The sequence below is a fragment of the Bacillus rossius genome, chromosome 13 (genome assembly GCF_032445375.1).
Source record: "Bacillus rossius redtenbacheri isolate Brsri chromosome 13, Brsri_v3, whole genome shotgun sequence".
NCBI lineage: Eukaryota > Metazoa > Arthropoda > Insecta > Phasmatodea > Bacillidae > Bacillus > Bacillus rossius.
The window spans coordinates 27,062,648-27,077,659 of NC_086340.1; the positions used below are offsets into that span (position 1 = coordinate 27,062,648).

The 15,012-nt window shown below is 34.7% G+C and overlaps 1 protein-coding gene across 1 annotated transcript in view; it reads right to left on the reverse strand.

Moving 5' to 3' along the window:
• Positions 1–394: 394 nt before the first annotated feature.
• Positions 395–15,012, reverse strand: part of LOC134538610 (F-box/LRR-repeat protein 16) — a 182,561-nt gene continuing 167,943 nt past the window's right edge. The window contains exons 5-6 of the mRNA XM_063380040.1: positions 13,688–13,836; positions 395–10,984 (exon numbers count right to left, since the gene is read on the reverse strand). Coding sequence (XP_063236110.1) covers positions 10,836–10,984; positions 13,688–13,836 — 298 coding nt within the window. The 3' untranslated portion in view covers positions 395–10,835. The remainder of the gene's footprint in view (positions 10,985–13,687; positions 13,837–15,012) is intronic.

A 15,012-nucleotide genomic window follows, 5' to 3' on the forward strand; every position in this document is an offset into this window, starting at 1 on the left:
CTTGCATACTTTGCATAAGAATTGCTATACACTCAACAGCAATTAACTGTACGGTAAATGTTAATCATTTTTGTCAAAACTTTGGAAGCAAATTAAATAAGAATACATACATACGTATATGTATACTAATTATCAGTCTGTTATAGTATATTTTATTAAAACTATTAAAATTGCTTCTAAGTGTATTTTGTTAGTGTGCATGTCAATATCTGGCTTCTATTACAATAATAATATTCCACATTTTTAGTGCTCTGACATGTAGGAATTCAATATTTCTTATCGAGTTCTTATTCTACCTATTGGCTCAAGAACCTCATTAATATGAACCTCGTTATTACAAACTGAAATATTTTACTCCCCTTCAGGTTTGTATTAATGAGGTTTCACTGTAGTGCATATTAGGAAACCAACTATATGGGTATAAATACATTTAAATATAGACAAAAATGGGGCAACATTTTCAGTTAAAAATTCTTATACCAAGTTTTATCTCAGATAGAATATTTTATGAAAATAGTTATCAACATCAATAATGTATTTACATTCAAATATGTAATTTGGCATAAATGTGCCACACATTATTGCAATCAGAAATTTGAAGTTACTTTGTACATCACAGATTTGAATTATGCAACAAAATTTGAACACAATTAATATTTAAAACATCATTGCATACACAGATTTGTAAAATATCGTCAATAAATTAATAATGCTGTGAGGTTTTAGTAGGAGCAGACATGTTAAGATACATTAGAGTGCTTCATTCACTAAGTTTTTATCTAGAAAGCCCTTTGTCAAGTTTTGCTCTTCTAGCTAAGTTTTTGCCTTGTTTGCAGCACTAGCTTGAAGCTTAAATGTATTATTTTTCATCATGCCTGTACGCAATCTAAGCACATTTTGGAGTTTGTAGGGTGGAGGCTACACTTTTTTTTGCATCTAGTAATCTGCTTTAACAAACCATACTATTTAATGGATAATGAAATTAACTAATTTGATGTATATTAAAAAAGTATTTACAGCACAGTATTTCTATGACACGTCACCAGTTTTATTTTTTTGTGAAGTGGACGTAACATTTCACGTTGCTTGGTACTATTAGTATAAACATACCTGCTGCCAGGTCTAGCCATTATTTACTTTATTGGTGCTAAGTTCACTTTTTATGTTTTTCATTGTAGCAATGTGGAATTATTATTTGTGTACTGAATCATTCAGGAATAAAAATGATGATACATAATCATTATAAATAATGACAATGATTTATATGAATTAAAACTCTTGTATTTCATATATCCAGACACTATCCTTGAATTTTAAGAAAGCATACATGTAAATGCATATCAGTTAGTGATGCATCAGTGAATAAATTAAATGGTTTGGAATTCTTACAACTATCATCAGTACAGGATTTTCCAGCTATCCAACTTTGTCGTTCGTTTTTAAACACCTAATTGACAAAATTTTCTGGGTACCTTACTATCATGGTGCTCACCCAGAAAAAAAATTATGAGTGAGTTTGTTTATGTTGCAAATAAACTTATAAGTTATAATACAAGACTCTGACACAAAATATAATGTAGAAATATTCAAAATAATGCCAAACATGATAAATATGCAAATAGTGTTTTCGACCACATATCTTCACGTGAATCACATGTAGTAGTTTCCGCACTGCTAGGATTTGTTGCCGGAGCAGCTACTTCGAATATCGAATCGTTCGATTTGCAGAGCGAAAGGTTAAACTATATAATGAAACGGCTCCGATAAAAGTGAAAAATGCTTCAACCAAACCCCAGCTTTGTACCAGAATTTAAACAAAGAATTTTATTAAAATACTGCCCATCTTGTTAAAATTCATTAAAGAGTTAATACTTTAATATTTCCCTTTGTCTCTAAGGCCGGCCACACATGCTCTGGTTTTCCTCAGAGGTCTGCTTCAAGGTGATCTGCCTCAAGGCAGACCTGAAATGGGGGGTGTGCCCACACGTTCCGGTCTCCTAGAGCTACCTTGAGGCGTATGTGTCAGTAGTATACCTGCAATTATGGCGTCAACAGACGATGCTCTCGCTATCGTTGGATTGCTTATAGCAACTGGGAAAATGAAGACACAGAAAGCGAAACGAAAAGTGCGGTGCAAAGACTGGTTAAAAAAAGAGACAAAAATATTCACACATAAATTTGTTGAATGAGCTGAGATTCGTGCCAAAAGATTGGCATAATTACTTCAGGATGGACGAAGATACATACTTGAAACTCCTGTCGATTGTGGCACTAATAATTGGGGAAAAAGGACGTCCAAAAGGAAATCAAACAGATGGAAATACCACAATATCGGCTCATAAACTTCGTCGGCTCGACTTCCACTTTTCTTTGAATTCTTCATTTTTATCGCTTCTTTGCGGATTTTGCTTCTAAAATTATTAATTTTAAAAATAATTATTACATCTTTGTTGGCAGTATGCTCTATTTCTTTCATTTTTTCCACTAATCATCAGTATGCAGCCCCCCACTTTCCACGATCATTATATCCTTTCGCTTTACTTGCCATAAGCAAGGAGAATCCTTGTACAGATTAATAAATTACTCCAATACTTAGCGTGTTCGAGAAGACACGGTTACCACAGAAAGTATTTGGACTGACCTCACTCGCGGATGTAGGGGGAGCCCCTGACAGGTCGCCTCAAGGTCTGCCTCATCTCTGGTCCACATGCACCAGAAACGTGTGAGGGAGGGGCGTACCTTGAGGCGAACGAAGGCATTTTTGATTTTCACTCCGGTCGCCTCTTTCCAGGAAACCTCAAGGTACGATAACATACACACACTCCGGTCTACCTTAAGGTTCTGTACCTTGAGGCAGACCTCTGAGGAAAACCGGAGCGTGTGTGGCCGGCCTAAGAACTTTGGTTCCTGCTATCTGCAACAGACGGCAGCACCATGGTTGCACATTTCCATTCCATGATACTTCTGTTCCATTCAAAAAATTACTTCTGTCAAATGCAGTGTACTGAGAGCTAAGATGTTTACACATTAAAAAAAAATCATCTTAGTAGTAGGCAAAATTCTCTGAGCACTTTCTATGTTAGTGAGCTTATCATAGCGCTCTAAATGCTCACATTCGCAGTCGTAAAAGCTCAGACTATCCTCTGTAGAGTTTGCCAAGGTGTCTACAGGTCACGAATATCTCAGAAAACTCACAAAGTTGAAGGACTGTTTATGAATTTACGAAGAAGTTGTGAAATAAGCAGTATTGATGCTGGCAGCCTTTCGCTAACTTTCATTTTGTTATTTGATGCCTCATTTCAGTTTACAGTTGCACATTGAATATTTAGTTGGAGACTGTCCACTTAAATCTTGTGGGAGATATCTCTGAAAAGTTTTTAGCGTTATAACTTAAAAATTGGCATGTTCCTGCAAACAGTAGATATATTTCTTATTTTTAGTTTTGATTATAATGAATAAAAATTGGTGATTGGTCAAATTACAATTTTCTCTACTCCAAATATCAAAAATTGAATTCCGAGAGAATCTCAAATGTGAATCTAGGTGTCAAGGGTCAAAAATAATATGTACAAGAAATGAAATATGTTAATTAGTTGTTAAAATGTATAACTCTTTGTTTGTTTCACTTACATTCCAAAAACAATAGAAAATATAATTTGATATGTATAATCACGTATCAAATGTACAATATCTTGGCAAACACTAATGGAATAGACCTACATAATTAAGACTTGTCAGTGTTGAATTTTTAAATTTACTTCATTTCCTCCAATAATATTCTTTGAATCCTTTTCCTCGAACATCAAACTTTTTGAATACGAAGGATCTGATGGTATTGACTGTGGTATGAAAACGCTGTAAAAATATTTTATTTAAAGGTTTTGTAAAATTAGTGAAATTAGTTGGCTGGATATTTGTAGACGTCATGTATTCTCACATTGCTCACACCTAGAATCTGAGAATTGTGTGCAAGGAAGATGACAATAAAAAGTTGGTGTAAATGTTTAAGGTGACAAATTAGGGCTTAAACAACAATAAATAAGTACTGCTGTGAGAATAAATTTCTAGATATAGCTTCTATTTGGAGTGTGAGAGGTGCAACGCTGTCGCTATTGGGTTTCCTTCGTGCCATGCACCGTACAATCAAGGATTTTTGCCCGAGATATTCATACAACCAGTATTTTATTTTAAAAATGCAGCTTATATCAAACTCAAAATAACACTGTTTCCATGAAAATATCTTTAGGAAATATTTCAGAGTCTTGTATGTTTGATATTGCGACACTTTCATAAATAAACCGGTTTTTTAATTAAATATATAATTATACTAACGTTAAATTTTTTTGAAGTGTTAAAAAAACACATATTACCTTAGTTCATTTACCAATAAAAGATTATTTTGAAATTTTATTTAAAGGTAACGTTGCGATACTCTATTTGCCCATAAAGTATTCATAGACTGTGTGTCTTACAATCATGTTAAAAGGTTTAATGAACTGCAACATTCATTAGCTGATTAGATTGTTATTAATGCTTGTATATTATGCACCAATGGTTCAGGTCTGGTATTTCTAAAACTGGTGATTATGTCATAAGACATTCTGTAGGGATTCATTCATACAGAGTGGAAGCAAACAACTTTGAAAGTTAAGTATTTGGAAATTCAAGGTATACTTCATTCTTTCTTTAATTTTGAACGTTATCTATATATTTTTTACACATGTTCGTAAATTATTTGCGCTCTTAAGATGGTTGTTAGTATAAATTATGGATTTTAAATCATCATTGGTTTTTGAAGGTGTTTTAAAAAAAAAATGTTTTTGTATAGATTCATTTCTTGGCACGTATTTATTTTACAACCCTGCCATGCACTCTAGAAGCTCTATGTGCTCACTCAAGAAATGGAAGCACAGCTTATGAGTTCACCTGGTGTGAGAACGTAACAACACATTAATTTATGTTTTGTTATGGATGTTAATATAACAGCAAAAAGATTTGAAAGGTAATTCAGAAATAACAAAACTCCAAAATTTTTTTATCTTTTAACTAACTTTTAAACGAAAACTTTTTCCTTCTTTAAATGTTACAAATTTTTTTAAGTTTGCGAAGTGTAACACTATTGCAGTTTTATAATAAAGTTTTGTGGTATTTTTTTTAAGTACATATTTATAAGCCCTGAAAAGATACAGTTTTATATTTTCTCATAAAAAAATCATTTTGTGTCGTATCATATGGTAAAATTTTTGTAAGAATTGGTTTCTGTTCCCTTGTCATTCAGGAAATTGTTTGTTATTGTACTGTATGTGTTATTTTAGTATTATCTGTACATATTTCTTTTTAGGTTGGCTGATGTAAGGGATTTCTTGCTATTAAATATATTTGCACTTGGGATGTTCCATCTTAAAACACCTTAAAAACAGAGAGCTGTTGTTTAAAAGTTGTGGAATAGATTATACATTTTGTAGCTTAACTGCATTTTAAAATTAATGCAATAGCAGTTATGAGCAGGTTGTATTGCTGTTTAAGTAGTACTAGGTGGAAAATGCAAAATATAAGCCATTTACACGATTGTCGTTACATGTACAGTCTCAGACAAATGCACTAAAAGTAATGTTCTTTCATGAAAGTTGCTTTAACTATGCCCAGATGCTATAGAGTACTTAGGGATAGTGTAAAGCATTTGATATTTCATTGATGAAATATATTTTTGGCCACTTTTGAATATTTTGTGTAACATTTTCAAGATTAACAACAAATGTTCATATGCCATGGTGTTAAATTTTATTATAGTTTTATGGATAAAGTATTCAATATGTTTCAGTGATTTAGACAAAAACGTTGTCTAGCACAACATAGAAGCTATGATGTAGAGTTGAGACTATTGCAAGAATTTTGTTAGTTTGAAAAAAATTAAATTAAAAGATACGTGTTTAACTATGGTATGCTTTGTGAAGTGCATGTGACAAGAGAACAATTAGTAATTCTTTAGTTTTATTGTAACGTTAACTATGGTATTGTTATATGTTTATTTGGTAATTTTTAAAACTATCTTTGGTTTCATTTTTAACTAGGTAATTTTTCAGATCTGTAGTTTAGTTTTTTTAAAAATGAGAGTTGTATTTTTATTTTAAGTTAATACAGTACTTATATAAATATTTTATTTATTTTTATCAGAAAATCAGTCTTTTGTAATCAGTGTCAAATGCTCTTAGTTTTGAATATTCTATTTCAATTTTCAGTTTTACTCGTATTTAGCAACACAACAGCTCCATTAATTAAAATAGCCAGATAAATTAATAATTTAGCAAATTCCTCGATTAAGTTTGGTACATTATTACATTACTGGTTACCTCACTCACAATATTTGCATTGAACATTCCGTAGTTTTAAAACAATCCAAAGAGTACATGTTTGAACACAAAACAGTGTTCAGTCATTCAAGTAGGCACATATACGTAGTATGAAAATGAATAAGAATATATTTCAGGGTGTCTACCAGGTAACAACAGCAGAAATCAGTGACTTTTTGGTGACCTTTGGGGGCCCTTAAAAAATTATTTACGACCTGAAATTTTAAGTATTATGCATTAAATTTTTTTGATGGGGTACACAAAAATTTTTTATGTTTTAAACATTGTTTTAAAATATACATTAGGTTAATTACTGGCACTAAAAACAGTTTCTACACTTTTCTTGGGTTTTTTCAGTTCAATCTCTATTTCTAATAATTCTCCTTTTTTCTCTTCGAGGAATTTTTCATTTTTCATTTTGAGTAACTTGATTTCGTGTGCTGCTCTTTTTCTTGCACTTAACACCTGATCCTGTTCGTTCTAATTCATTCTTAGGTCTTCCTTCCTTCTTGTTGAGGCATTGCAAAAATCCAAAATAATTTTTTTTTGTTATTTGATGAGTGAGAGAATAAACACTCTTTGAAAAGCCAAATGAACCAATACACAAAATAGTTGAGCAAAATATATCAATCGTACTGCAGTATTGTACTATCTGAATTGTAAGTACTCTCACTCTAGTGCAAAACACATTAGTCTAAAATTAAAATACTCACCTGGAAGTGAAAAGATGTGGTCCTGAACCAATCTTTGAGCTACATGAGATTTCTCTTAAAGATTTTCAACCAAAATATCTTTGTTGAAAGAGTAACTTCTCTCTACCGCTGCATTTCCATGGAAACAATTTAAAAAGCGCTGGAAGAATAGGATTAACTGTCCATGTGCATGTTGCATCACCAAGCTGATCAAATTAAAAATTAACTTGTCAAGGCTTTCTTTTTCCAATTAAAAGATTTTGCAGCTTTCAAAACTTCGGGATGTTCACAAAACTTTGTGACCTCTCTAAGAATAATCTCTCCATCAGCAGGTGCCAACTGATTGTGTAGATAAGTTCCTGAATGGCAACCTTAGCTCTAAGAGTTCTAACAGAGTCTCTAACCATTACTGAAGGGGAGAAGCAAGTTGAGCCCAATACAATGCTCTTTTCATCAAGTACTCTTTTCATCAAGTTTGGCAAATAAAGATAACAGAAATTTCCTGCAGTCAGCTATAAATTTCATCTTTTTGAGACTAAAAGTGGCACCAAAACCAATCTCTATGGAAACAGTATTTCGTTATATATTCTCATTCTTGATATCCAGACTCTTCACCTGAGAAGCATTTGAAATTTTGTCCATCACATTTTGCTTGAAAAACCTTCTTCCTTTGTTTTTCTTCAAAAGAAACAACTCTTGGTGAATGAAAGGAAGAAGAGGATAATTTTTCTGGAAGTTTGTCAGAAATACTTCCAACTCCTCAGCAGTCATAGCAGAAAAATGCAGTTTGGCTTCCAGAACTGAATCTTCCAACAAAGCCTTCTCCACAGTGCCAAGGTTCTGGGTGTTGGGAGGGTTTCTCTCAAGCTTTTTGTCTGCGAGGTATTTTTTCAGAAATGGAATAATTTATAGGCATCTTTTGACTACAGATGTGTTTTCAGTCCATTGCACAGCACAGAACATTTTTGGAAAAACTCTGAAACCAGTAATCTGAGAATAAACAGCATGCATACAGAGATGGATAATTCTTAAACAGTTGATACAATGCTCCAAGAAACTGATTAAGTTGCCAACCAACCTTTGTGTGTGCAGTTTTGTAGACACCATTGATTATGACCAAGTACCAATATCCAAAAGTTCCTTTTCAGTATCAAGTGTAACTTTTGAGATCAAAAATCAACTTCAGATTTACATTTGGTCCATCCGTAGATAGTTGAATTAAACATTCTAGGGAAAGTTTGGCTTCACTAACACACACTTGCACTTTTTCAAGCAAATCATCAGTCGTACAACGCTCAAGAAAAGCTGATTTTAAGTATTGAGTACATGATATACTGTTTTCTGAATCCCAATATTTAACAACAATATCCATTTGCTGTTTTGGCAAATATCATTCAGACTTTCATCATCTGATAGTCCAAAAAACTTGCTTTTATGTACACTAACAGACAATTATGATGCAAAATGAGTCCCAATGCCATATGTGACACTATATGCTACTGTGTCCTTTTGTAATTTTATTTTTGAAGCTATAGTACTATCTGGAAACGTAAGTGGAAAATGTTCCACTGCAGCTGCTTCTGAGTGGGTTGAGGCATGCGTACAGATGCAATGAGCAGCCCACACTATCTCTGCTTTGGTTGCACTATCACAAACAAGGAAAGTGGAGAGCTTTTGTTCTTGATGTGTCTCTCCTGGGATAGTACTATAAGATGTATGCTAGGTGCAGGCTGAGATGAATCATAACTTTGATCGCTGGGCACAGGCTCTGACGAAATAACGGTGGGCCTAACAAGGGCCGCAGGTACCCTTGAACAAAACGAGAGCTTTTGCTGCCTGCCTGACTTTTAAACATCAAGAAACTGGCCAAGTTTTTTTTCTCCCCCTTTTTATGGCATTTAATTGCGTTAATTCCAGAGTGAGAAAAATCCACATATTTTTTGCATAGCATAGAAAAGCCAAAAACGTAATCTTACCAGCCCTTAGCTACAATTTCCATTCCTCCTCTTCCAACCAAATGTCTTGAAAATGACACTTCCCTGGCATTTTTATCGCTGTTAGAACACTACAAAACACAAGCTGTAGGTGTGCTGAAGACATATACCACAAGTTTTAGCACAATTAAATTTTTACATGCAAACACACAATGAAAATACACAACTAAATAAAAACACATTGGTTTCGTAAACACACATCCTTAAAACACTACTACATCTTAACCGGTACACTTGTTACTTTTTATCGGTAACTTGTTACGCAGAAAACATCAATTCCACAACAATTTATTTATTTATTTTTTTCACTGCGTAATGAAATATTACTGTTAACCGCACAGCCGGCATCACATGTAGCACAGGCTCGCACCGCCTTATTGTCAGTTGTAAATATAACGCTTCACTACCCATCATGCCACACATAACAAGATGCATGACGAAACATATTTATTTACCTTCTTCGATTATGGTATTTGTTTACACCCAATTAGTTTAGTTTTCGCTGAGAAGTTGAAAAAAATAATGAAAATTTTAATATTAAATGAAGCTGTAACATATGATAAATAAAAGCCTATGTGTTGCTGACAAGCACCCACAGTTGTAGATTAAAAATTATTTCTTACACTGTAATGAAAAAAAAAAACTGTGACCAATATGGACACTTTAATGCCTTATCTGTGATATCCGTGACCATGAGTTCAATATCGTGTCTTTTTCGTGACTCCTGTGACCGGTAGACACCCTGTATTTGCATTGTACCTCTTTAGTGTCATGTGCGCAATACATAGTACATACAACTTAAATCAGCACAGTAATGGATGTATTCTTGTTAAGATGTGCAATGGGTATGGAGACTGATATAACTTCTAAATGTCAGTGAATAATTTCAATGTACTTAGCTTTTTTCCTTCATATTTTTGAGAAAAAAAATAGTATAATGCATGGCCAAAAAAATCATTGAAGTGTATTAAATTTTATGTTAAACATGTTAAAAAAATACCTTTCATATATAGTTCTTAATATATTTACAAAATGCATTTGTATTGGGTAGTTTGAGCAATTTTAAAAGTTTCAAGTAATAATGATTACACCTTTGTTGCAGACACAGTAGTAAAATCATACAAAGCAAGCATTGGTACATTCATACTTTATTGTGGTCACCTACCTTAAAATAATTTTTGTTTGCGATGATTTCCTTAACTATGACTAAATGTTTAGTTTCACTTTTGACTGTCGTATTGCTCAAGATTTGGGACGTGTCGAGACTCGTAAGTGGAGGACAGACTTGCAAGTGTAAACTAAACTTGAGCTAGTAAAAACTACTTTGTAAACTTTATCCATATGATAACTTTATCAATGAATTCATTTTCCTAATCTGCAGTGGTAACATAGTGCATACAAACATATTTTCAACAATTTTATAACAGACAGTTTTTTTTTCTCAGTCTTTTTCAGAGGCAGATGTTTAACTACACTAGCCTCAAAAAATGTCACAAGTTTTGGTTAAGTCCTATACTCATTAAACTGGAATGGCTAGCTCATATCACACAGATATATATATATATTTTTCTCCTTGTGTTTATTTTCAAACAAGTAACTTGTATCTTCAAAGTCTTATAAAATTTCCAAGGTTCACTTTTAGGTAACACTTTCATTCATTTCCCCGAGAAGTCCATACCAACCTTGCAAATGGTCACTTTTACTGTGTTAAAAATAGAATCACAATTATTATTATTATTATTATTATTTTCTTCAAAATATAATTTGAATATCACCGGAAGGTCATCGTCACCGCGTGTTCACTCTATGATGAGACAGCAGGGTAAGTGTTCCCTCAGGTACTCGAACAGCTCTCGCGACGCACCGGGGCAGTTCGTGAGCTCCAGCTCTTGCAGGTGGCGAAGCTGAATGAGGCTGGACAAGCCACTGGACGTTAGCAGCGGGCAGCCTGAGCAGAATAAAATCAACTTATTCACAACCAGCGAGAAATGTTTACCAAAATTATGCACAAATTACTTTCAGAATGATGTGTAGACAGGGAGAAGTTTTTATTGTATTATACTTAGGTCAATTTCGTTTTTAAAACAGGAGATTTCGGTGTTTTTTTTCCCCCGTACATTTTCTTTAATCGTAAAAATTGTATTTATTATTCAATGAATGTGAAACTAAATTATTTCTTAAATCCATTTGATCAAAATAGTCTTATTTTGACTGACACATGATGCACCAATACAATAAAATCATTAGTAAAAAGAATGTCTAAAAATGATCTACTCAGAAAAATAAAAATAAATCAAAATTTTTTTGTGCATTTGAAAAATATGTTAATGTCATTTAAGTAAAAAAAAACATGTTAGAATACTAAGAAGGGGTGCAATATCAAACAACATAACAATAAAGTTTTTCCAATACATTTAGTTAATACATTTTTGGTACAAAATTCATGCTCAATAAGTAACATTGAATGAATTTACCATAATAATAGATACCATTTTTGTAATTTCCGTGTTATATGTTGTATTGACATAATTTGCGGGGTTATTTCAGTTTTATTGTAACCCACCATATAATCCTGTCCCTGTGTATAAAATATAGAGATGCAAAATCTTGGTCGAGTTCGTTAATGGGTAAATCACACCAAGAAGATAGAAATGTGGGGGGGGGGGGGGGGGGGGGATAGGTTCATTTTTGCTAAACTGAAAAATCGCAATAATCGCAATATAAAAAATAGTGCATCCCTTTTAGAGTAATTATACCTCCTAAAAGTTTTACCAGTAACTTTTGTTGGAAAAGTATTTTTGTAACACCAACCATTAGCCAGAGAGTTTGTAGCAATAGGGTTTGAAGGACAAAAAAAAATTTCTAAAAATCCCTTAGTATGCACAGTATCAAATATATTCAAGTTATTGTAACACTTCTATGTATTTTCCAAAACATTTTCCTGAAACAATTATTGATGTTTATAACCTCGACTGCAAGGGGCGACTGAAAAAAGGTCGTAGGGCAATACAATAAATTAATACTTCCTTAGTTGATATAATATCAAGCCCATTCAGAATTGTTGTAATGAATCTTTATGGAATATCTCATAACCTAACCCACCTGTGCGGGGCAAATGTCGAGGCATGCCCATGTAATTTCAATGGAAATCTAACTGTGCCTGTGGGTGAGCTGAAAGGAAATTTTAAACTGAAGACATCTTTACTTGCCAAGTTGAATGTATGAATTTCACTCTTTCCAGATGTTTATGAAGAAATATTTTGAGTGTGGGACTGGAAAAGTTAGGTATTATGATCCCTGCTGCGGAAACAGAGGGAAGAAACTACCAGTGAGTGACAATGATGAACTTGGGCGAAAATTTTTTTCATGAATAATTGCTTAACATTTTGCAAAAAAGTAAAGGTTTTAGTATGCATGTGTATGTGCATGTGTGTAAGGGGGTGCCTCCCATTTCAGGTCATGATTTTATATTTATAATATTCATTGATCAACTTGTAGACTTTTAAAAAGGGTTGTCACAAACAAGATGAATTTTAATGTATGGCAGAACAGAATTTTTTTTAGGTTTAACTGCAATCCTACTGGCTACTTTCATGATACCTATGGTTTGCATTTCTATCACAATATTTTTTTTTTTTATGTTTCTTAACTGCCAGATTCCTTACAAATTTGAGAAGGTAAAATAAAAAATACTAATAAAAAAATTCTGGAAGTAGTCAGTAGCATTGCAGTTAAATGTAAAATGTTTCAATATTGTTTTTCAGTTGGTTCTCTTTATTTGTACGGCCCAGAAACGTTAGAAACACAACTTTGACAGATAATCATGCAAAAAGGTGTGCGGTTTATGTATATTGGAAAGTGTACAAGCTGTAGCTGTGGAGTGTTGTGACCCATGGGGGAAGCCTAAGATGTACATCAAGTTATGTCCCTGCACGAACACGCCCGAATGTTCAACTTCGGCTAACTTCGGGATTTGTTTTATTTTTGCGCAGGAAAAAAGAATTCAAATATTAAAAGTGGTCGGTTAGGTTAGCTACATACCCGGGCACACACACGGTGTGCAGAGCTTCAGGAGAAAAAACGCGATTTCAAAACTACTCAAAATATCCGATTGGGGTCTGCTTACGAAAAGCATTTAAGAGTTCGTTGAGGGCCGAAAAGTACTTTTGATTCTGGATTAAGTTTTTAAACTGTATTTTTAGAAGAGGTAAAATGGCCAAAACGCATGTTTTTCAGAGTAATTTTTAGGCGTAAAACAACCGGTACAGATTCTTGAAAGCACTTAAGGGACTTGCATTACACCTTTATCTTCATTTCTCCGCCATATAATGTTACGGTCACCGCTCAAATTTCACAGTTATCCATTGACGACGAGGAGACTGCGCGCCAGTTCAGAGACTTGCGCTTAGAGGCTATACCGCGCTGGAAGCACCAGCGAGCGTCGCGCTTATCGTCTCGCCTCACCAACACACATACACCCCTGACGAGGCGGGCCCCTTAAAACACCATGTATGGGTTGGTTTGGGCTAGTATAGCTACGTTAAAATGAACAGAGAAATATGAATGAACCCCGAGGTTGGCCGGAGGTGGAATGCTCGGCGCGTGTTCGGGCAGGGACGGAGCCTGGTGTCCGTGGCTTGAGGCCGCTCACCCGCGAGCGACAGGACCTGCAGGTTGCGCATGCCGCAGAGGTGCTGCAGCCCGAAGTCGCGCACCTGCGAGCACCAGCGCAGGAACAGCGCCGACAGCGACAGCATGGTCGAGATGTAGCCCACGCCGATGTCGGTGATGTGCACGCACCTGCGGGACAACCGCGCGCTGTGTCTCCGTGTGTGTCTGTGTCCGGGGAAGCCTACAACTCGCGTAGTTTCGGTTCCCTGCGATGATTCCCGAAGATTTCCGAAGTTTTGCGTTTTGGTACTAACGCCACTTCAGCCGCTAAATCAGAAGTTTCCGATGAAAACAAGCATGTTTTTTTTTATAAATTTTAAAAATTTTTTCATTAAAATCGGATAATAAATAAAGATTTTCAAGATGGCGGCCGTAATGGAAATTGCAACGGTAACGTCATAATCCTAGATTACGTCAGAGGCTTATCGGAGGCTGTAGACATGGATGCTTAAGCCTCTTTTAGGATTTTGTGTTCTTTCTAAGGCAAAACACTTTTGAGGTTTTTCGAAATCCTAACCCTTCGATTTTTTTAATTTCAATTTTTGAGAGAAATCCGAAGTTGCACGAACGTGGTAGGGAACTGAAACTACGTGAGTTGTAAGCTTCCCCTGTGTCCGCCAGGGAAGCCTTCATTTCACAGACGAGAGAGCCACACCCGGAAGTTCCCCGAAGTTCATGCTCGCTTTTTTTTCCTTCCCCGTTCTATCTCATTGTATTAAACCGGTGTGGCATTAAATTTTGCGGTCGATTAGGATAGGTTAGCTACATTATAAATACTTTAAAAAAATGTGGTTGGTTGTTTATATATCAGGTAAGCATAGCTACATTAAAAATACTGTAAAATCATTTTATGGTTGCTTAGCAAACAACCTTTTTTAATATGTAGATAACCAGGGCTAGGGAACCGTTTACGTGATTTCACAGTATCTGTAATGTAGCTATACTAACCAAATCAACCGTCCACAATGTTTTAAAGTAGGTATTTATAATGTAGCTAACCTAACCTAATTGACTATTAGTTATCATGGGTTAACAATGAACAAAAAAAAAAAAAAAAACAACCGAAGATGCACGATCGGGAGTTTGGCTCTCTCGTCTGTGAAAAGAAGGCTTCCCGTGTCCGCCACGGCACAGACGGCTGCATCTCACTCCGCTGCGTTCGCCGGGAGTTTGGTTCTCGGCTTTTTTTTTCTTTTCTAAAAACGTCGCTGACTTCGCGCATGCGCAGATAATACAAAAGAAAAAGTGTGTTCGCGCGGAATCATGCTGTACTTCTGGGTTTGCTTTTTTATGAAGCTTAATTTA